The sequence below is a fragment of the Aulostomus chinensis genome, chromosome 14, assembly GCF_037954235.1.
Source record: "Aulostomus chinensis isolate RoL2024-O1b breed Wild chromosome 14, RoL_Achi_v1.0, whole genome shotgun sequence".
NCBI classification, from domain to species: domain Eukaryota; kingdom Metazoa; phylum Chordata; class Actinopteri; order Syngnathiformes; family Aulostomidae; genus Aulostomus; species Aulostomus chinensis.
Genome location: NC_141333.1, coordinates 8202165 through 8226606, shown reverse-complemented (window position 1 = coordinate 8226606; position 24442 = coordinate 8202165). Strand labels below are relative to the sequence as shown.

Sequence of the window (24442 nt, the reverse complement as noted above, 5' to 3'; positions counted from 1 at the left end):
TTAAATACGATTAGAGGCAGAGATGTTACCAGAAGAGATGGCTCACTTTATCTCCTCCTGTCTCTTTTTCTTTTCTTTTTCCACAAATACTTACACTCTCAGGAATAGTTGGCAGTCCATTGATATCCGGGGCGATGAAGTACGAGTGCTGCAAAAACACAAACATACAGGAGAAAAAGAGGCAAGGTCACAAGTGAAGCACACCACTCACACAGAAGAAAATGAGGGGAAGAGGGGGGGAAGGCCATTCACTTTGTTCTATGATTTATGGCTCATCTTCAGCTCTGTCTATATGAATTGCTGAGCTGGTGTCTGAACTGTGGCAATGCTTTTATCAGGCCTACAGAACAGAGAAAGCTCAATAGAAGCTCAGCTCCCCATAGACACAGACTGGGGTGATGTCTCTGGTGGAAAACTGAGTCTTTATTTAAGCATTAAAAAGGATTGTGGAGCATCAACACTCAGACACAGACACAAGTGTTGTATGTGCACTTGGGCACACGTGTGCATACACACACACACACACACACACACACATTGTTTAGAGGATCACAGGGCTGCCTGTCTCACTTTGGGAGAGCAGGGCAGGTTCAGTGTTCAGATCAAAGAGGCCTGAGAGAGGTGCTGTTTGGAGACAGGTAGACAAACCACCACCTGAAAGACACACTCCTGTGTCTCACACACACACACACACACACACACACACACACACACACACACACACACACACACACACACACACACCTGAATTCACCTGTGTTTCTCTCAAGATTGTATTTAAAGTTATCTTCTTAAACAGCAAAAGCTTGTAGCTGGTGACTTATTTATTTGTAAAGCGAAACAATGTGAAATTAAAACACAGTAAGAGTTTCCTCAGTGATTAAGAATTTATTTGGGATGGATGGCGGCAAACAACGTTGCATTCTTGAACGAGTGCTGATTAAAAAAACCCACTTTTCAAATTAATACAAACTGCTCATTGATGCAGTTTTCCTGCAAGAGTTTGCAATTTGAAAGAAACTTTCTAAAGAAAATAAATAAGAATTAGAAATGACAATTTTTCTAAAGGGTGACCGAATAAATTCTTAAAACAGAGGACAACTAACAATAATACATGAAATACCAAACATGATTAAATGTGTGAAAATTTAAGGACGGCCATTCAAATCAGGAGCTTTACAGAAAGTACCAACTCCAAGAGTGAAAAATACCTCTGATCAGAGAGACACAGCAGCAGAGACAAGAGACGAACCCATCAAACCGAGACAGAAAGATCCAGAAAATGAATCAGCTTTGGTGGGTTTAACCAGGTTGATCCAAAGAGATACACTCACGGACTGCAATAATTCAGAAAAGCTCATAAAATCATATTGGTGGTACTTAAGCTACGTGGAGCGTTTTGGTTTAATGTAAAACAAACAGTGTGTCCTCTCCCTAAGTGCATGTGTATTAAGTGTGAAAAATGTGAAAACAATTATCATGAGTTAACAATCAGCATATTCCCAGAGGAGGGTCATTGTTGTTGAATGAAGCTTGGAGGAAAAAAAGATGCAGCATAAACAAACATAAAAACTGGAACATACATCCAAGGCTTCATATTTTGAGAGGCTTTTTTTTTCCGGGGGAAAATGATATACCGGTACGTTGATTTATCCACTTTTATATGGTGAAAGATTGAATTACTACTTGTCCTTTGGGCATATCGTTAACAGAAAACTTCCCAACAAACTATCAATCTATCATCCAAAGCAGGTCTACAGTTTGCAGCTATATTAGAAGCAACTTTTGCACAACAGATGGGGAGGAAACCTACAGAAATACGGAGTAAGAACTTATGGGGGGGGGCTCTCTTCAACCCTGTTCAACACGCTTATTTTAATGTGACAAGTGTGAATTCTGATGCACTGTGCAGGGAATCTTAAATTTGAGGCAACAGTTCTGTTTAGCCTCCACTGTAGATGAGGAGCAGAGGTAGGCAAGTGAGCCTTTTGCACAGAGTGTTCACGGCGGGAACATCACGCCGCTGTTGGGCTTCGCCGTATGTAATGAGAGGTTCGCAGAGACGAAACAGGTGATGGTCGCACCTCTGATCCCGCTGCAGAGGTTTCGGAAGAATGCAGAATTGACGTCAAAAAATGACAAACGGAGCAGCAAAACAGTTTATTTAAAACACGGGGATGCTGTATAAATTTCACACGCCGTCTGTTGGCGTCACATGCAGCGGGGGTCATTTTTACACCGATGTTCCGGAATGTCTGTGGAACAATGTCTTATTAAACTACTGCTGCATAACAAACGAATTACTAAGTTGTGAAAGGAGCATTACTTGCCTGGATTCTTTAGGAATACAAATAAATGTAATAGTTTTTGATAAAATACCATATGTTTTTAACACATCACTGAAGCTCCACTTTTAACTTTAAATCCAATTTATTGTGACTCCTTCTGAAGAGTCTACTGTTAAAATAATTAAACACGTAGTTGAAGAAACGCCGTTCCTCTCATGCTCACATCACATCACGTATTACTCCTGGACGACACTGGTGTTGTGTCATTGTATCACTGAGTTGTCGTTTAATTATCTCATCCCCATCAACCCCTCGGCTGCTGGACTGCGAGAGCTGCTATTTCGTCACTGCTGAATGACATCGAGGAGGGGAAAACAATTCATTCACCCCAGTAAAGTTAACATGTGATGGGACAAATAAAACAAGAAATGAACCTGAAATATAAATTACGGTAAAGAATCTGGGGATTTGCGCAGGCCTCCAACGACTGTGACGTGTAGAAGAAGTACAGTCTATGTTTGTATCTGCATCTCTGGCTTGGGGTCTGTGTGCTATACAGTGTTTTCCCAATAGTCTACAAATTCATGGTATTGTGATAATAACAAGCCATGCTCCTCAACTCAACCCAGGCTTTCATTGGCTGTTTGCTTGCTCTTTTCTTGTTCTTTCTAAGACATATTTATATAAAAACATTGAAATTGGGTTAACTGGAAAGGCATCAAGGAGACTTTCTGAGCACAATTGCCTTTGCTTTAAACATAAAGAGCACAAAAAAAAAAACGTTTGATATTCATAGTGAGAATATAGCAATGTGGAATGGCATTAATCATTTAGAAAGTTTGATTGTTTTCCAGAAGAGAAGAAACATACACCAAGGCCCAGGATAGTTTGTTTTTGTTATGTTTAAAAAGATAGCGCAGCTTATTTGGCCAAATTGGAAAGCTGTGGCTCCCATGCGATTAGTACAGCAGCGGTTTCATATTTCAGAGCAGCCTCCTTCCCTCCTCCCGTTCTGCCATTCACTCATTCGGCTCCACTCACCGGCTCCTTGCTTCGCCGATCTCTCAATACTTGCCCAGTGGCAATATACAACTGCTCATTCTTGCACAATGAGAGAGGGAGAGAAAGAGCAAAACAGGGTTCACACATGAAAGGGGACAACGTTCCTTCTTCTTGGCTACAATAATATTAATTTAAAAAAAAAAACACTTTTTAGGGAGTAGCTCCGCTTCATTAATTAAATATCAAACGGGTGGCTTCGTCAGAAAAAAAGAGGAAGCCATCACCTCTGTTCTCCAGGGTTTCTTTCCCGATGAAGCTCAGGCATTCACATGAAAGTCTTCGCTCACATACAGAGCTGAACCCCCTCCCCCCCCCCCCCCAAATTACAACAAAAAACTAAATCTTAAGTGACCTTGTTAACCCCGGTAGAGATATATTGATTATGTTGTGTTGGCCTTGTGTTGTGAAGTCGTCTTAGAAGCATGTCCTACTGAGACCTGTGGCGCACAAGTGACCCAGAGTTGATTCTTTAATTTGCCCCCCCCCCCAAAAAAAACAACAACAACAACAACAAAAAAAACAAAACCTAAAGGAGTGTTGGTCCTCAAGGGCAAAGGCTAATCCTGAAACTCCCTTTGATCCGTTCATTGTGTGGCATCTTCAGAAACAAAGACATTGCTGAGCGAACAACGATAGCCGCGCCGCTGAAAACCGTTACATTCCGCTAACACAGACTTATGGGAACGAACACTGTTTTAGCGCATGAGCTGGAAAGGAGTGATTGAGTTCACACAAACACGGGCTGACTCTGAAGCTCTTTGATAAGCAGGAGACATGACGAGTTGTGAAAGGACCCTTCAAGTTTAAACATGTCCGGCTTATACTTATCATACCAAAACCTGTTAGCGCCACTTCTTGTTTCCAAACAGAGTGTCAGTCCTGGGCCCGGTGTGTCTCCGTGTTCCTACCGTATCTTAAACTCCTCCTGCTCCGTCATTCCCTCATTTATCTCCTCCACGTCAACCTCTATTCTTCACTGATTTCTGCCCTATTTTCCTCCCGTTTGTTTTCATGCCATCTTTCTCTCCTGCTCTTATTTGAGTCAACATCGTTCTCATTATTCCTCCTGATGTCTTTGTGTGTCTTGCTCTACTTTAAATGGCTTCAGCCAACTGTATGCTTTGCTGCGGTCTGCAGCGAGCTACCTGTTGTCCTGTCTTCTCTCCTTTGTTAAGGGGGAATGTGAGATCTATACCCACCACACTCAGGTTGACTGGCGTGAAGGGCTTTGGCACTGGCAGGTCATACAGAGAATTCAGCATGTCATTCAAGTCATCTTCCTGTGGGAGAGAAATGGACATAAAAACATGGGATATATGAGTTTTGTTTACTTGGTGTTGTTGATGCTAACAGTTGCGTGTCGATCTATCAACAGTGCTGTGAACGGTGTTGCTCCAGACCACAGTGTGATCCTGCAGCGAAGCCTGAAGGACTGACATATGTTTAATAAGTAACGGTGAGGTTAAAAGACGGCTGAGTGTTGGGCTGCAGACGCTTATTATCCAGCAGGGTTGATTTATGGGCGAGGCCAGGCTGTCAGTAATTAAAGAGGCCCCCCCCCCCCACCTCACCCCCACCCCTCTCTAAAGACATAGGCATTAAGAAGCCGTCAGAGAGCTAGCTTGACCACAGAACACGCTGCGAGATTATTCTTCCAGCATTTATGAGCTCTAAGACAAGGCTGCTGTTTACACTGCTGGGCCTCTAGCTAGAGAAATCAGGGGTTGGGGGGGGGGGCGTGCGCGCGCACACACACACACACACATACACACACATGTATACACACACACACATACACACACATGTATACACACACGTACACACACACACATACACATGTACACACACACACACACACACACACACCAGTTTGTACTTAAACAACACTAACTGCTGAAAACAGAGTTTGAACCGTCTTCTGTACTTTCTTTTCCTCTCAGAGAACTTTGTTTTGGCTACGATTTGCTGCTTGTTTGAGGAAGTGTGTATGTGTGTGTGTGTGTGTGTGTGTGTGTGTGTGTGTGTATGAATGTGCATGCTGGAGAGAAATTTGAGAGGAATGGGCGGCAATATACAGTAAGGGTAGAAGAAGGGTGGAAGTGGGGTGGGTGGGGGGGTTGAGTTAGGTTGTGTGCAATCGAACAGCCTCCTGTCATGAGAGGCTCAATGCTCACACGCATGGTCAGCAACACGGCCTGGGGAAACAGTTCATTTACCCCTCGCCTTAAACCCTCATCGCTCTTCTGTCTTCCCTTGTCTGTCAACATCTCCCTCTCGCCTGGAACGGACAACGAAGTAAATAGAAACCAAATCATGCACACTAACATTTCAGTCATCCAGGATTTTCAGCCACCTCCATCTCTCACTGTCCTCTTCTGCTCTCTCGATATTATATTATCCTGTTTTCAATCACTGTTTTAAATGTTTGTGTGTTCATTCCTTCTCTGGAGGTAATGGAAGACTAGAGTCCCTAGGCTCTGAACGTCCCTCCCTCCCTCTGTCTCCCTCCCTCTTCTTTCTCTGCAGTCTAAACATGGGAACATCACCTACACCCTCAACGCTAGACGTTGCGCATCTTCCCAGTTTGTTGCATATTTTACATTTCCCCTCCCTTTGCTAGTACAATGCAGTGAATAGTCAGGGGAAAAGACTTATGTGAAGTTGGAGCATTCGTGTGTGTGTGTGTGTGTGTGTGTGTGTGTGCGCGCGCACGCGTGTGTGTGAGTGTGTTTTCCCTTAACGATTTGTTTTCCAGTAAATCATCAGGAATAACTTCCAGTGTCAGATCAGCGTTTGGTCTGTGAAATGTCAACATTGTTGCTGGTAACAACAGGAGCCAAGTCGAGCCCAAGACGGCAAACAAAACTTGCACACAAAAGACAACATGCAGCATGCAGGAGAAGACGAAGAAGAAGAAGAAGAAGAAGAAGAGAATGGAGGAAATATCTTACCACAGTCGCGTTTAAAAAAAAACAAAAAAACAGACGGCTTGTTTCTCAGTCAAATCACACCACAATGTCTTATTTTCTTTCTAAATGTACATAAGTCTGTCAAAGTGGAACAGAGACGATTACCTGCTGTTTTGTTAAATAGTCTGCAAGGGTATTGAGGAGCTTGTAGTAGATTTCAAACCAGGGTAGGTAACTGGAAAAGAGAAAGATATATATCGTTATATCTTGTACAGGTGAAATCATCATCATCAAAACACAAGATACCGAGTATACCACAATACTTTTTTATTAACTACATATACAACAAACACCTGGGAACATTTTTTTGTGTTTAATTTGTATCCATATTTCAGCAGCATCGGGTTTGCAAGCATTGCTATACACAGTGTCTCTCATGTACTGACCGACATCTGTAACCTATTGTTTAGAGTAGGGATGCACATTATTGGATTTTTCTAAATCAATATCCAGTATGCCAATATTTTTACAACTGATTAAGTGGATAGTTGCTATTTACAGATCGATACCGATGACTTACCGGTTTTATTAGTCATCTCTAGAGGAACAAATACATAGAGATCGCTGGAAGCGACAGATGTTCCTTGCTTAAGCTACTGAACATTCATTGAGATGCTGCAAAGATGTTGTCTAATCCTTATTGTGACACTTTTCAGAAGCGTGACTCTCCACGTGCTATGGATTCCTCTCATGTCTGCTTTGAGCCAAAAGACAGAAGTGAAGAGGGAGAGCAGAAAGGATTTTAGATTCTTAAACTGAACTAAAAAAAAAACAAAAAAACAAAAAAAACTCAAAAGTTTTCTTGCAATGTGGGGAGGGATGCTATGGTTTACAAGCATGCTGCTCCCAGATGCACAGGCTTAGCAAAAATGCAGCCCAAGATGCCTCTCACCACCCCCAGCCGCCTCCTCCACCTCACCCCCCGTCTGCCCTTCCCTCTTCTTTCTATGCCCTTCACATATTAGAAGAGCGTTGCTTTATGTAATTAATGTAAAATAAATAAATTCATCAACAAGCTTGAAGTAATTTATACTGCAGTGTTTGTGTTCAAGCTTATCACCAAGCACACCAACCATAAGCTAAAATCATCTGCAGCATGGCTTCCTTTACAAAGTTGACATATTCTTGGCCAAGTCGACTCGCTTTCTGGGTGGAAGAAGGCCAACATTTTCTTTTGGCATAAAAGCTGCGAGGGCTCAGTTAATTTAATTTTATGCAATCAATTTGTAAAAACATGGTGTTCCATCAAGGTATTGAATTTTTATCTAGTTTGGGGTTTTAACATGCACTTTTGAACACCGCTTGAATGGTGATTCAAGATAAGGACTTCTTAGCATTGAGATGAAATAAACTCAAACTCCCACTGACGCTTCATTGGTTTGCCTACATGCAAGAGTTAAAACATTAATTAGTGGCCAGCTGAATCAATCAATCAAAAAAAAATGGAATCGCATTTATTCATCAAATTTGGTCGGTGTTTGTTCATGTCACGTGAACGCAGGTTTAAATGCATTTGATTAAAGTGATAATTTCATTCAAATTAAAACCTGACGCAGAGCTAAAATGGCCACTCAGTTCTTAGTGTGCATAATGCAATGAAGTCGTGCTCTGGCAGTTGGCTGGAGACCGAGGAGTTTCCAGGCCATGGGTCACTGGCTGCTCTGTAGACTGGAATTAACAGACAACAAGAAAACAATAAAGTGAACCTAATGCAAATTTTCATATCGCTAAATCCACAAGGGGCCAATGACAAGCTGAGTTCCCGGGGAAGTGCAGCCAAGCGCACCAATCAGAGAGGCTGAGTGACCATTAGTCTGAAACAATCAGCCTCTTAACATGCCTATATTTTGACGTCTGCATGTAGATTTACTGCAATCAGGTCACACTTGCAGGGGTGACTAAATCAAACACGCTTAGGCTAATTCACATGCTGACCGGATATCAACCTGAAGACCTATTTCTGCCACGTCAAACACCACACAGCACAAATATCTGCATATGAGGTCAGTTTACGTTTAAAATCCTCCAGCCTGATATAATGACTCCAAACAAAGCCTTCGCATTATCCATCTCCTCCACGACTCTTGTTTAACAATCCAGGCTTCTGGACATTAATCCTTCATTTTTCACTGCTGAAGTGCATGTAAATAGAACTCTGGCTGTCAGAGCAGCCGTCAGGCCTCACAGATCTCACAGTCATTACACTCCTACACTCCTTTGTTTTAGAGGAAAACACATGATCGCTGGTGAAAGCAGCCAGCCACAAATGATCAATATTCCTTTTCGCACAACAGCAGATAAGATTGTTTTGTTTTGTTTTGTTTTTTTTATTCAAATGCGATACAATGAACTTAAAGATGTTTTATCCTAGCTATCCCATCCTCCAACTCTGTTATTACAAAGTTAAAGTTAGGAAAGCTTAGAGAGATACTCCTACTCGTCACAGTTCATTGCTCAGATCTGTTTGTGCTGCGCAAATCCTCCGATAGAGAGAGAGAGAGAGAAAGAGGGTGAGAGAGAGAGAAGGAGAGGCATCCATCACTAGAGTGCTCAGTGCGTGGGGCCCCGCAATCTCTCCTGCCATTTTAAACACATGTCTTCTGAAAGTGCCATGTACTCAAAGAATGAGCCAGTTAATCTACAGCCCACTCACAGCCCGTCATGCTCTCTATCCCAGGCTCACACCACCTAAAAGCACAGAAATATCCCACAGAAGACAGAGGCATGGAAGTGCATTCACAGCGTCTAATTATGGATAAGAGCGCGCGAAGATGGCTAAACTAAGCCTTTAAAAATGTGGAATGTATATATTCACGGTGAAATAAAACAGCATTCACTAAATCTCCAACTAGTATAGATCACTCTTAATATATCACATTCAGCCTCAGTACTTAAGGGGTTTGATTAATATTGGAGCAACCATTTGAGTCCTTTTTGCAGCCATAAAGTACCTGTTGGGTGTTAAGCACGACATTTATTCCTGTTCCTCGGATGACTCTTAAATCTCCTTTAACACACAGAAACCTGAAATCGTAAGTCATCCTACACTCAGTGGAAGATTTCATTACACCTTTACTTTTCCAGGTCAAGAGTTAAATACAGGGGGAGGAAGCGCCCCCCCCCCCCTCCCAGCAACCCGCTAAGTGACCACTAACTCTAGCAGTTCAGTCCCTAAAATGTAGCCTAAAGTCTCAGCCATCAAATAAAAGCGAGGAAATCCACTTTTTATAATCTCTGAAGTGCTCACATGTTCATGAGACTTTTTTTCTTCCAATTATGAGAATCAGAGACAATAGGGGAATAATAAAAAGAAGAACAATGTATTTGTTTTTGTTCTTTTGCATCTGCCTGAAGGGAGCGAAACCCAAAGCTTTTTGAAGCTGAAAGCATTGTCCACATAAAACTGTCCTTCTCATTAAGACACTTCCTCCTGTGTGCAGAGGTGACAATTTTACAGTCTCGGCACTCCGACAATCACAAAGACACAAACTGTTTGAATAACTTTTATTCTATATTCATGGGAAATTATAGATTAAATGAAGATCAATTAGAGGTCAGGGGCATTTGTGCTTTAGACAGATTTTAACTGATAATTCTTGAAGATAAACAACCAAAAATTATTTGCTTACTTTCTTCTCTGTCATGCTTAATTTTTTTTTTTTTTTTTGCCAGGGTAAATGTGTAAATATTACCGCTCGCTCTTCTTTGTCTTGCATAACTAATCCGGCAGAAATTAAGCTTAAAGAATAATAAATAAAGAAAACCAACTTTGAACCGAGGACCTTGAACTTCAGAAACTAATTGAATGCAAGACTGGCTGAGATATACATCCATTCACAGTGAGCACTGTTTAAGATGAGTAAAAAGGACCAGTGCAAAAAAGAAAAAAGACAAAACCGTAACTCGGAGCACACAAACCCATTCAAATTGATAAAAAATAAAAGAAAATTCCTATATGTAATTTTATTATAAACGAAGCAAGCCAAAGAATCTACTCAGACTGCATAATGAATTTTATACATCATATGTCAAATGAATTAGCATGTCTAACTCAGCGAGAGGGACAGGGGAGCCTCTGCTAATTGGCAGCAAAGCTTCATGCATAATTATGGGCCAAGCGTCTTTGCTGTCGCACTGTGGCAGTAGCCAAATAACGAGAAGAAAAGAGAGAGAGACAGAGAGAGAGAGAGAGAAAGAAAGAGAGACAGAGACACAGAGAGAGAGAGAGAGAGAGAGAGAGAGAGAGAGAGAGAGAGAGAGAGGGAGAGAGAGGAAAAACAAAGGCCAAGGAAGCAGGCCGGGAAGGGTGTGTGTGTGTGTGTGTGTTTTTGGGGGGGGCACACACTGTTCTTCACAGCAGTTCATCAGGGCAGCGACAAACCCATGACTGTCCATCAACAGATGCAAACACACTCACACTCACACACACACACACACACACACACACACACACACACACACAGGTGAGAGCTGCACAGGAGTGCTGCTTTACGCTGACAGAAAAAAGGGCTTTGTGTGGTCTTTTTGCAGTTGTTTGTTTGTTTAACCGCTTAATACATAAATTAAAAATAGATTTCTCTTGTACATTTTCCTCATTTTATTCTAAAGTGCATCAGCTTGTCCACGGAGATTCGCACCAGAATGCTCCTTCTTTGTAATGGTAAGGCAATTACATCTGTAAAAACATTGTGTCAACATGCAATTACATGGGAATTAAATTATAATAGCCTTTGTTGGAGAGTAATTATGCGAAGAAAATGCAATTTTCAAGGGTTGATGTTCTCATTTATGTATGCTGTGATAGGATAAATCCACCTATGAAATATCAAAAACTGCTTAACTTTTGGATAATTGTAGGAAAATCATTAACATATTTGAGTGGGCAGATATAAACTGTTGTTGTGGCATAGTGCAGCTCAGACTGAGAATGAATGAAAACTGTCTCAAAAATATGTGCTCACTCCTAAGATCTGATAAATTTGTCTTTTTTTTCTTTTCTTTCAAAAAACGCACTTGAGAAATAAATGCAGAATCTTTCAAGAAAATCCAGATTTGAGATTAATCTATAAATAATTTGAATATGGGTAAATTACATCAAATATCATTTTATGAACAAATTTAAAAAGACAGTGATGTTTGAACGTGTCTTTTTACACATTTGCTCTTGATTCTGCACGGCTACCTGGTTAATACTCCTATTTATGAATAACAGCATATTGTGAGGAATATCCACATGTACTTTTGACATTAATTTATAAGAGACAGGAAGTTTCATATGAAGAGGCAATAACGAGTGCATAAAATACCTGGGGTTCAAAACTACAATAACAGTAACGAAACAAGTCAAATAACAAATATAATGGAAATGTATTGCATTGAAGTAGGACTATTTCAACCAAAGGTAAACAAAAGTAAGGAAACACGTGAGCATGTAGAAGGAATGTGTGTATGTGTGTGTGTGTTACCTGAGCAGACATATGCAGACTCGGCAGCCTTGAGTGAGTCGACAGAAACCAAACCTCTGCTTGCTGTCGATGTCCGTCAGCACAAAGGTGAAATTCTGTCCCACCTGATTCTGGGACACTCTAGGAAAACAAACACGTACAGTCACAAATGGCAACAACATAAAGAGGTGTAGTAAATGCATCAAATAATTTTTAAAAACTCAAAGATTTGTCCAAATGAATGCATTCCGGTCAAAATCTCACCATCAGCAAAATCTCCAGGAAAGGTGCAAATATTAATATCCCCAGAATGACTCCTTGAGAAACTGTATGGAGCCTTCACATCTCTTCAATAAACGCCAAACCAAATACATCCCTTCTCCACTAGATGGCAGCAGCTCAGCTTCAGTGGAAAAAATGTAGAGTCCACCCAGAATCCTCCCGTGCTTTCTCTGTCCTGTTAACATGTCATTTTAGAAGGCGGAAATTAAAGCCCACTGCTTGGAAGAGAGCTGCTGGCCTGATCGGATATATCTATATCCATATCTATATCTATTTTAGGAATATTCATGTCCTTGGACTCATGACACTGTCACACACACATGCAGTCGTAAACATGCATGGAGTGGGCCGGTCACTGATGACCTCATCAGCGTCACGGTATCGTTATCATCCTTAACGTGTCTTCACCTTCACTGTGTTTTCATGTTGTTGAATATTTTGCCGACAGCTACGCTGCTTGTGTTACATTGTGTTTGCTGGGAGGAAAAAAAAAAAAGAGTCAGCTTTGTAGAGATTGAAGACCAAAAAAAGGCTACTTGAAATCAAACCCACACGCAAATGTGAAATCACACTCATTATTCCGCTTTGACAGTCAATAAATCATCATGCGACTGTCTCAGCGAGTGATGGCATAAAAATACACATCGTCACAATTCCCTTTTTTTTTTAAATGCTTGAAGGTGGGAGGAGAGCTCTGTGTACAAAATTGTGTACGTGTGAGCGTGTGTGTTACGAAGGAGGTGAAAGTGAGCCGCAGAGCTAAAAAAACAAGAAGCAGAGAGAGTGAGAGGAATTGTACCTTTCCATGTCAAAGGGAAAGCAGAACTTTGGTATCGTCTGAAGGACCTCCTGAGAAACCAAAACACAGAGGGAGACACACACACACACACACACACACACACACACACACACACACACACACACACACACACACACACCTTTTAGAGAAGCACGCATCACAGGAAAACAAATAATAACGGTGGATTTCAATATAAGAATCTCTTGGGCTTCCACTAAACGGGCACTATCAACTGGCTGAACAAAATGAGGATTAATGTTCAACACTGCTGATAGCAATCTGACACAGCCCTCACATCCCAAACACTGCAGCCTAAATGCACTTAATCCAAATGAATGGGCAATATAAACCACTTCATTTGGCAGAGCAGCGTGGAGAGTCCCTTGTTTTTTCCAAAGATAGGGAGGGATCCTCGATCCACAGCTTGAATAATTAGCAGTTAATAAGTTCATCGATTATCGGGTGCCAAAGGGAGATGAAAAGATGAAGGAACAGAGAGAGAGAGAAAGAGAGAGAAAGAGAGAGAGAGAGGCACAGTACCAAGGCTACGGTGGTGGCAGATTGTAGTGACAATGGGCTAAGCAGCTCTGAGGGGTTAAGAGGTACGGGGAGGGGGGTACAAGCCTTCAGGGCTTTACCTCCCAACACCTCCCTTGTGGGTTGGGGGAGTGCGGGGAGGGTCTGTACGCTCTTCAAGTGAGGTGGGAGGGGAGGGGAGGGGAAGGGGGGCACCTTTCCACCAGCAGCATATGGATTTAGACAGAGAGCAGGAACAGAGCAGAGCACCATATGGGTGAACAACTCCAGACCAGCCACCCAGTCCTGGGTCTCTTCTGTCTGTCGCTCTGTCTCCTTGTTTTTCTCTACTAGCCAGTATCAGAATGGGTGCCGGGCACCAGGTCTGTCTTCCTGCTGGTCTCTCTCTCTCTCTCTCTCTCTCTCTCTCTCAGCTCTGCCAAGCTCAGAGACTAATCCTGGGGACTGGGTGGCTGTCTCTGCTCTGGCCTCACTCGCCGTCTCTCTTCATCTTGGCTCACCTGCCAAGCTCGGCCACTGAGCCCAAGGTCTGTCTCTTTTTTCTGACTGTAGAAGTCCGAGTTGAGACTGAGGCTGTTCTCCTGTCTCTCTTTCTCTCTCACTCCCTCTCTCTGTGTGTGCCAGCTCTGGAGACTGATCCGGACGACAGGTTGGGTATCTTGTGCTGCTGCTTACTGTTGCTAAGACCTCGCCGTGGGGAGCAGTCACTGATTCCCCCCGCACCTCCACCTACCCCTCCTCATCAAACCATAAAGCTGCCACCCCAGCACAACACAACCATTGTCACAGACAAACAAGCAACAGCAACAATGAGCTATGACAGAAGGGGGTGGGGGTGTATGGGGGGGGGGGGGTATATTTGTGCATTTTAGTGTATGATGTATGTGAGTGCCTGCCTGCTTCAAGGACTTCTCCTCAACGTGAAAGGGTGGTTAAGCATGTACATTTGTATCCGTGTGTGTGTGTGTGTGTGTGGCTGAGTTTGATTCAGCTATATGTTGGTGTGTGCATGTGCCCACATATGGAGCTAACGGGAGGGACAGGGAGGTGAGCTGGGCTGGGAGGGAAGTGGCTGTTCTTACTTACCAGAATTTGTGATGGAAATGAAAACTCTACAAAGACAGAGGGCTCAGTGGCAGAGGAGGTCTCTGCTGCATGTGTGTGTGTGTGTGTGTGTGTGTGTGTGTGTGTCTGTGTGCATTTTGGCGTGTGCGACTGTAAAACTGTCATGCACATCAGAGCTGCCATCGCTGTATGTGTTTGCTACTATTATTAACCACCATGTACGCACACCAATATGTTCCAGAGAGCCCTCCCTGGCGCACTGCATATGGCACACAAACCCAAACAGACACACACACACAAACACACACACGCACAGGCACTCGCTTTTCCTGCAAATAAAAACATTTGACTTGCCAGATTTGAGAGTTGTCAAAGCCCCGCCCACATCAGGTATCTGTGTTTGAGTGACAGTCGAGGGACTGCCAAGACTCTGATCTCACACGGGACCAGTGGGAGTGTGTGTGTGTTTGCATGCGTGTATAATGTGTATAATGTGACATAGAAATAGCAGACATGTTCATATATATATATATGGATAGATAGAGGTAATACTATTCTGCTTCTTCTTTTTTAATGTTCAGTAATACTGCATTCAGGGGTTCAACAGGACTAGCTCCATATCATGAAAATGTTTAACCATTTAACCAGATTGTGGCTGAACTTAAATTTTTTGGTTTCAGATCTTTTGTTTTGTCTCAGCACTTCTACATTTTTTTCTGCTCAAAACGTTTTCACAATAAAAACAATAAGTCCCGATTTGATTGTTTTGATAAGGTACTGAAATTGGACGTCTCTCGATAATCACAAGAGCAGAAGCTCATCTTCACTGGTGAATACTCTGCATGGGTGCAGCGACACGGACCGAACCACTGAGGAAATGACACAGAATGTCTGCGGGACAAAATAAGCATTGGCTTTTGCGGACTTTCTGAACAGTCTGTGGAAATCATGTAACACATCTGAAAGGAAAAACAAGTATTATAGTCTATAAATTCCTGTGTTTTGACAAGCAACTGCACAACATATATCCTGTGAATGCACTGCGTATGTGTCTTGAGCACCCAGCTGGATGGTGTCAACGCACTTGGTGTCGAGCAAGCTGTTTGTTGTCGTGAGCTGGCTAATTTTGTAACCCAAAAAAAACAAGCAAAACTTTTTACAGAGAAGAAAAACGTAGTTCAAGATGCACGGTGGCGATGGTGTTGCACGGACAAATATCTCCAAACCTGAGTAGGGCACTGCAAGTTGTCCGTTTTTATCATTTGGATGCAACAATATCTTAAAGTGGAGCACTGCGCTGTTCGAAGACTCGTGTGTGATTTACTTCTGACAATCACTCTTTTCCTCTGTCGGCCTTTTTTCGGTTTCCTACTTACTACCTGTATTACTGGTAACGAGTAGACATCAGCAGCTGTGTTCCTGCTTCCCTGCCTCCATGACTGGGCCCCATTACAACGGGGGATATCTAAGCAGGAATGACACAAAGGGAGGCGTTCTTACACAGTTTCTTAGTACCCTAAGTTCCCCATCACCTCCACCAGAACACATAGCCCCCCTTGCCTGCCATTTTCCCAAGACAAAAGAAGAAGAGGCAGCTAATATATTTACAGCTTGGCGAGGAGGGGGCAGCGAGGGAGGAATCTTCTGCTAGCTTGGCAGACAGTGGTATGCGTGTGTGCTGTTTATCGTGAGTGGAGACAGGGGTATCACTCAGTGAGACAGAATGCTCTGGGTTCCCCCAGTGGACCATCCTGCTATCACTGCACCACAACACTACAACAGCAGCTTTGCAGCGTACCCTGCAGAATAGCAAAGCACATCAGGGAAGAGCAACAAACTTTGCCGCACAGGGCGTCCGTCTTCCTTTTCTACTCTTAAAAATAGGCCTAAACTTCACTTAATTCTTACTCTACCCTGATTCTTTTAGAAGTACTTGCATTTGGTTAAACTAGGAGGCAAACAGTGTCTATGGATCATAACGTACGGGCCCCGCTTGACTTTGACGCACCCCTCTTGGCTGCTCCAAATCATAGGAAAAGGGGAAAATCAGCTTTTTAAAAGTGTCCTTTATAGACAGATTTAATACTTAACTCTGCATCAGCCTTGGTGTTTCATTTTGGGTGTGAACTTAATGAGCAATATTCACTTTCCCATATGTTTTCAAATACAGAGGAGAGAGACAGCTTGTACAGAAATGTGGATGCAAAGAGGGAGGAGAAAATAGAGTGAAATGGAAAAAGGCTGAAAATAATTAACCATGAGACAAAAAAGAGAGAGAGAGAGAGAGAGAGAGAGGAAGACGGAGGCGGACACAGAGACACTGAATGTCACCAGAAATGGACTGATGGAAAGCTATTCGATGGGCGGACATGTGAGCAGAAGGAGAGAGCAAAGGGAGGGAGGGACGGACTGGGAAGTAACTCAGTTCATGCCCCTCTCCTCATGCAGCAAGGACTCCTCCCTGGGGGGACTCAGACTTTAAGCCCCTGCCCTGCTTTATATTCCCCCGGCTACTGCAGCCAGATCAATCTAGCTGGCTATCCAATGTAACTCAACCTAGTTCAGTGCTGCCTGGCCCCTAGAGCCCCCGACACAGGGCTTAGCTTGAGCAGGAACGGAGGCTGGTGGCAGGCAAATCTGTAAATGTACCTCCAGTACACTCACATTAGAAGCAGACTCTAAAGGGCCATGTCAGTGTTCTGGGCATCTCTAAACCCACATTCACTGCTGTCAAAACATCCTGTACTATTTTAGGTTTTCAGAATGTATTTTAACTCGATGATCCATCTCAGCGAGGATTGTGTCAGCCTTTATTCTCAATTAATCTAATGATGAACCAGTAGGTGCAGACGGTAAGAGAGTTAGTGCTTCGTTATTAGGCTCAATATGATGAACTCACTAACTCAAGTAACGTGTATGTCATGCAAGCTGCTCTAACGTAACATAGGGAAAGTAATGGAACTGAACTAAAGCTGAATTAATAGAGAAACTTAATATGCTAGAAACATGAGCATCACAACGAGTATTCAAGTGTGAACTGAAATCTGGTTATTGTGCACTCGGGTGATAAGATGGCATATAAACTATGATGCTATGTGTCATCATAAATAGAAGAAAGGCAACACTTTTGTCACTGTGGGAGCTCCATTTATCACCGCTTAACCGTATAGGATCAATATCCACAATCCTGAAATAGCAGCACCGACGCTGAGCAGTGTACTTGAGCCACTTTTCCACTGGGTGAGCGAGCGAGAACAAGTTTGATCGGCATGCACTCCCTGGTCACCTGACCCTGAAGTAGATACGGGTGTTTATCAGCTCCAAACGGCGTTAATGTAAACACGCAACCTGGGTGAATGTGGTCATTTGCATCTCGTGTCTGCCAACAACCTCAGTGACGTTTATCATCCATCCATTCATTTTCTGCTGCTTATCCTGTTAAGGGTCACGGGGGGGGGGGGTGGAGTCTATCCCAGCAGCCTTAAGGTGAGAGGCGGGGTTCACCCTGGACAGGTCACCAGTCCATCACAGGGCCAACACATAGAGACAGACAACCATTCACACTCACAGTCACACCTACAGTCAATTTAGAGTATCAATCAGCCTCGTCCCCTCTTGATGTCTTTGGACTGTGGGAGGAAGCTGGAGAACCAGAGAGAACCCACACAGGAACAGGGAGAACATGGAGACTCCACACAGAAAGATCCCGTGCTGGAGCAGGGGCTCGAGCCCGGAACCTTCTTGCTGTGAGGGGACAGTGCTGACCACTGAACCACCGCTGACTTTTTAATCATCTCAACCGCAAATTCAATCTCAGTTCAGTTCGTCACTCTGACATCGCTCGGTGTTCAGTTTGAAAACAGACGAGCAAAGATAGAAAGTAGTTAGTAACCAAGGAAACGCTGTCACTGCCCTCCAAGCTGCGTTCTACTATACAGTTTTTTTTTTAATGCCGTCTTCAAGTGCATTCATTACATCACACCTGATGTGACTAGAAAAAATATTTAAAACAGGGGCAACTTGTAATATGAGGGGAGTCTTTTTTTTTTTTAGCAGGTTCAAAAAAACCCTTCATGTACGCAGGTCTGTGCGTTGTTAGAAGGAATGTTTGTGATAAGGCACATGAAGAAGGTCACACCTTTCAGAGGACTCTTCATACACATGTGGACAGCTGGTCCAATCCAAAGCGATTTGATTTAGTTTGATAAAAGTATGAAAATCACTTCTGTGTGTGACGGGTTCTTTTGGCTATGGATTGCAGCAGCAGCTCTACAACAGAATGACATAGTCAGCAGGGCTGAACACATCAACGCCGTCTCCACTCACCCTTCCTTCACCTCTTCCTCTTGTGCCCTCTTCATCACCTCCTCTTCTCTTTTCCCTCCATCCCCCACTCACTGTCCTTTTTTCACCTCCCTTCTAACCCCCCTGTCGTCTTCTTAGATCCCCCCCCCCCCAATCCTACATACCCCACCTTTTCCTCACCCTTACCAACACCCCTCATCCCCCCTTTTGCCCCCCTTTTCCCAATTAGTCTGTCTGTGTGCAGCTACCCAGCCGATCTCTGCCCATCCTGCCGGTGCTGGTTCGCTCGCCCAGCCCCTCTGGCGAACATGACAAAGAGAGATCCTCAGTATTCAAACAGACACACTGCTTTCAAATGCCGAATGGTAGGGTCGACCTGGGTGCAGCTTTAAGCAAAATATTCAAATTCTCAGCCTTCCTTTTTTAAGAATTTGCATGGATATGCATTCATTTGCAATGTCTAAAAGGCACAAGGACAGCTGAGCCTTGGTTTTGGAAAAATGGGGGGGGGGGATAAATAGCACAGAAGAAAAATGTATGATGGCGTAAAACCTTGATCAACATTGATAAAAACACAAAGTCCCAAACAAAATGACTCATACACATTTCACATATCAGTAGAGTAAGTGAGTCAGTGTGTGACCTAATAAACTGTAAATGTTAAACTTCTACTTGTTTCTCCAAACGGCACCAGATTTTAAAAGGTTACTGGGCGTGAAACTATGATGAGAAGGAAGCAGCGAAACAACGTGACAAAAATATTAAGAAAGAGAGAGAGAAGTAAAGACCAAAGAATGAAAGAAATGAAGACATTTAATTGTTTCTTCCTGATGGAAAGACATTTGTTATGACATTGGACTAATGAGCAGTTTTCATTCCTGAGGGACAAATAAAACAGCCTCAATCCCAGTCTTCCATCTTGGTTGATTTTCATACCTCCAATACAAGTACATTCCCACAGTGTCAAATATATGGTAAAATCATGATGAGGAATATGGAAAAGGCACCTAAAATGAATCTACTGCCCTGCCATGCATCCTAATAATCCTCTGGATGAGAACAATCAAACTATATCTTCAATTCCAGGGATGTTAACCAGCCTGCTACATCTTCTGACCATGACTTAATCAGCCCATTAAACTCAAACAGGTTATGCTGGAACTTCTTGTTCAAAATGACCGTGTAAATCCCTTTGGACAGTACAATTTTTCAGAGCAGATGTGTTTTGCTAGGAGTGCACAAATGGAGGGACAGTAGCCACAAAGACAACATCCTTCTACAAGATCCTCCTTCTCCCTGTTAGAGGTTGATCAACTCATTTTCATCAATTAATCATGATTCCTTTATTGATGATTACATGACAGTCAACAGAAGGTCAACCTGATCATACAGCTCAGGAGAACTTAAATCTGAGAACTCTCCAGCATGTTATTACTGGAGCTACAGCGTAGCTGTGTGACCCCAAGCATACTTCAGCACACATTTCAGAGGTGATGGCCGATGCAGATGCAGGTGGAGCGGAATGTAGCGATGCATAGTAAGACAGAGAACAAGACAAAGCAAAATGCAAAGACACAGAGACACAAAGACATATACTGAGACACTGGATATGGCAGGGAAGCCAGATTTAGAGGTAGGAAGAAAAAAAACCTAAAGGATTGTGAGGAGAGGAGCAGAAGAACAATAGGCAGAGGCACAGCCTCCTCTGGCCACTGCAGACCACAAACCCTGCAGAGATTCCTTTCATTAGGCTTTAATAGTATGCTGCCGGCTTGCCATTCTGACCCACACTCTGTGCCGGTAATAAGAACGGCCTTCAGAGCCGGACCAAAGCAACAGAGCTGCTTGAGAGGGGGAAGGTGGAGGGGGAGATGAAGAGAGATGGAGGGGCACATGAGCATGAGCCCATGAGGTGCACTTTCAAATTGACACGGGGGTGTTACATTTTCACATTCTTGCTCACTCTACCCAGGCTGATAGGAGTGGGAAATGGGGGAAGAAGATGTTTTGTCTTTCTAGATTTTTTTTTGTATCCCCTCCACAAGTTTCTGGAGCTGGTGACCCCTCTGGTGCAGAGAGTCTATGGTGACAGAGGTGATTTTGGTTAACAATTGTCCCATGTTGCCATAGCCCTTCCTTGGGAGGTGTTGAAGGTGGCAGATTGATCTTCTGGCCTCTTCAAACACTTGCCAACACATGACAGGTGTGTGTGTGTGTGTGTGTGTGTTTTTTTTTTTTTCATATTCACATGTGTGTTTGTCACCTCTGTGGAGGTGTTTGCTCAAAATACTTGTCATTTTCAAATCTGTAAATCTGAACCCTTAAGGATATCACAAATGTCTGAACCAAGGACAAAATGAAGGCCTGGGAAATCATTCAGCAGCTCTTACTTCCTCCTTGTCCATGTCCTGTCTTTGGCAGTGGGAATTCACTGCATTTAACTGTTGTCCTTACTCAAGTTGAACATGAACAAGTGAAAATACTGCCTATATTATCTTTAAACCTCCTAAGGCTTTAACTCACATGTAAAATTAATGCAGTAATTTATGTTAACAAGGGGAATAACATCCCCTTAACCCCCTACTGTCCAGCCCCAAACTCATTCCCGTCCATCAGCTGTTAATGAGTCACCTACGATACAACAACATTCCACTGGGCCAGTATACACGCCATCCGTTGTATTGCACTCATTTATTTTCTGATGTTTCCACAATGGATGTATTTATGTTATGGGGTGAGAGGGCATATTGCTGGGAGAATAAGTATGTGGCATCAACAATAACAGTGTGCATTATTCCAGTGCTAATACCCTGTCCTGCTGATGTCCCTTCTACATATCACAGATGGGCTCAGACAGGGGAGAGCGGCAGTATTATGCCTCTGCCGAGATCTTCCACTGAATATATTACCATGTGATAGGGGGAGATGTCTCACTCCCTAACACACTCGTGCACACACATTCACACACACTTGTAGTGGTGGGCCAAGAGAGCTGCATATGCCCCAAACATACAAGCATGGGCTTCATTAATGAAGTGCCAGGAGGAGAGGGATAGAGAGGGTGTGCGTGTGTGTGTGTGTGTGTGTGTGTGTGTGTGTGCGTGCGTGCGTGCACGCGCGAGCACCAAGCAGCCGGGGGGGATTTCCTTCTTTAAGCTTTCAGCTCCCACTGGGCTTAGCTCGACTGTATGAACCCTGATGTGGGCCTGCCTCTAACACATGGCGTCTCACACACACACACATGCACCCACACACACACAAACACAAACACACACACACACATGCACGCACACACACATATAAAGAATGTATACACTGAAGCTCAGTAGGGGAGCAGCAGTGCAACACTGGCTCCTAAACATTTGGCTGTGGACGTCTCATTGACAGATGTACATGGAATCTAGCAGAGAGGGTCAGGTCATCACTGCACTTTTCCTCCTTCTCCTCTGCTTCCTCTCTCCATCTTTCTCTCCCTTCACACAGCACCCCATTTGTTCTGCCATCGCTTCCATCTCTGACTCTGGCTGGTGCCTGCTGATTGTGCCATGTATGGGCTAGTTAAGAAAAAATGCATGCCAATTAAGCCAAATCATTATGTGTGACAGTAGTGTTGGCAACAGCAGTACGTGGTTCGGCTATGTCTGGCACACAGCATCAGAAATGAGTTTGCTTGTTGAGGGGGACAACCTGTTTCCATGAGTAGGTGCACTTGTTCTTCCGCTGTGGGTGCATGTACATATTCCATGTCTTTGCTTATGGAAAAATGTTGCAGTATAATATAAGAAGTCCAGTTTGCAAATGTAAAGGACCTGAAAATGAAACAAATCAAAGTGAAACAATGTTTCACCTTATGACTAGATCGCCCTGTTCCCCATTTCTCAGGTCTCTGTTCCCTTACCAGGGAAGAACATTTCCAAAGAGTTTAAAACGGTTGTGTATCTGCAGTGGGGGAGGAGTTGTCAATCAATCTGAATGAATGACATTTCTTGAGATGGGATCATACCAGCCAAACTCATGGATCACACGCGATCAGTTTTCAAATATGGTCATTTTTTTGAAACACCTTATGACTCCATCCTCTTCCACGGTTGTGATGCTATCACAGTGGCGAAATCTATCAACGGGCAGGGATCAACGCGGTACTGAAGTTCTCTTCTGTGGTTCTTCTTCCCGCAACAGTAAACGTCTCCTGAACCATCACACACAAACACACACACTGATTCCTTGTAGCAGCAGGTTATAAAGTGAATTTGATTCTACTCTCAGTCTTCCTCTAAGGTTGTCCTCAAATATTTCCTATGCACAAAAAATGTAAAAAAACAGTGCCAATGCAGGTCCCACACCATTAAAAATCAGCTTTGTGACGAGTTTGTACGTGGTTGTTTTCACGCTCGTTTTCCTCTCTCACCTCTTCAATTACCGCTCTTACCTATGAGTCAAAAACTCACTAATCCCACATCATTTCTAAACAATTCCCCCTCGAAGCAGAATGAGCCAAAAGTGCCCCTAGCTTGTTAGCTTGGAATGATCTACATGTGTAGTTCAAATCACTTCACTCCACATGCACGCTGCTTGAAAAACATAAGCAATCAACAGCTCTTAACTCTGTTTCATCAACACACCACGGCTCTCTTTGTGCCAGTCCTTGGGCGCTGCTGGGGATGTGAGCAGCAGGGCGTAAAAACACTTCCTCTGCTCTCCTATTCCTTCTCCGCCACAGTTCTTCCAGGAAGCCAGCCCAGAGGTCAGCGCAATCAGGACCCATGAGCAACAAAGGGCCCTAGTTAGGCGTCCAGCTCAGTGCCCGTGCCAAAGGCCAGCTTAGTGGGGCGAGACTGTCCATTAGTCAAGACCCTGGAACACCCCAAGGGATCTGGGGTGAAAAGGGTTAGAAAGAAGAATAAAAACACTATCAAGCCAGACACATACACACACATATTCTCAAAGGCATACACAGATCATATGAGGCCTTGTTTGACACTGCTGTCAGGGTGCAGTGAAGGGGAAAGACAAAACCCTGTGACACACCAACATCACACACATATTACAGAAATACACGCTCACACATATACTTTACCCTTAAAACTGTCCATAAACAAACACAAGAAGGGCACGAATTTCCATCTTTTTCATCTCTTAGTTTTCCACACCCTGCGCCTCGCTGTTACAGCTTCACTAAACTGGCAGCAGCAGAACCCAAAGAGCTGACAAAATACTGACTTTAGCATCTCTGGCCCCCTGCCACTGAATAACCACAACAAAACTACTTCTCTGTCTCCCATCTTGTTGGAAGATTGGTAGGAAAGTTGGCTTTGTCCTTGTGAGAAGTCTCTGCTCTGACAGAGGTGCCAAACTTTCCACCTGAGCATCTCATCTCTGTCAGTGCTTTCAAGCAGCCCCTGCCTTCCTTTGTCATCTACACTCAACACAAACTCTACTATGTGGTGCATTACAATGACACCGAAGGTCTTACCTAATACCAAAAGTCTTCAGATGGCTCTATCCACATGAGAGCAGACTTTAAGGTGCTTCTCATGCTCGTATTCCATCCTGAGCTCTCCTCCTTCAGAATACAAAGCTCCTCCGTGCCTGCAGTTAAAGAGAGGTCAGTACCCTGTAGGTCCTTTAAATAACATAGAAACCCAAATGAACAGATGCTTGCGCACACACAAATGTAACTATGTCCCACAC

At 43.5% G+C, this 24442-nt stretch overlaps 1 protein-coding gene across 3 annotated transcripts in view; it reads right to left on the bottom strand.

Annotated features, from left to right (window-relative positions):
- Nucleotides 1-24442, bottom strand: part of dennd1b (DENN/MADD domain containing 1B) — a 104517-nt gene that overhangs the window by 51829 nt on the left and 28246 nt on the right. Inside the window, exons 4-9 of one of the 3 annotated variants that reach the window (XM_086225439.1) lie at nt 12845-12894; nt 11785-11904; nt 6425-6494; nt 4550-4630; nt 3330-3389; nt 95-148 (exon numbers count right to left, since the gene is read on the bottom strand). In XM_086225439.1, the coding sequence (XP_086081565.1) occupies nt 95-148; nt 3330-3389; nt 4550-4630; nt 6425-6494; nt 11785-11904; nt 12845-12894 (435 nt within the window). Of the gene's footprint in view, nt 1-94; nt 149-3329; nt 3390-4549; nt 4631-6424; nt 6495-11784; nt 11905-12027; nt 12080-12844; nt 12895-24442 lie in introns of those variants that run through there. The other 2 variants (XM_086225441.1, XM_086225440.1) reach the window with 2 other exon arrangements.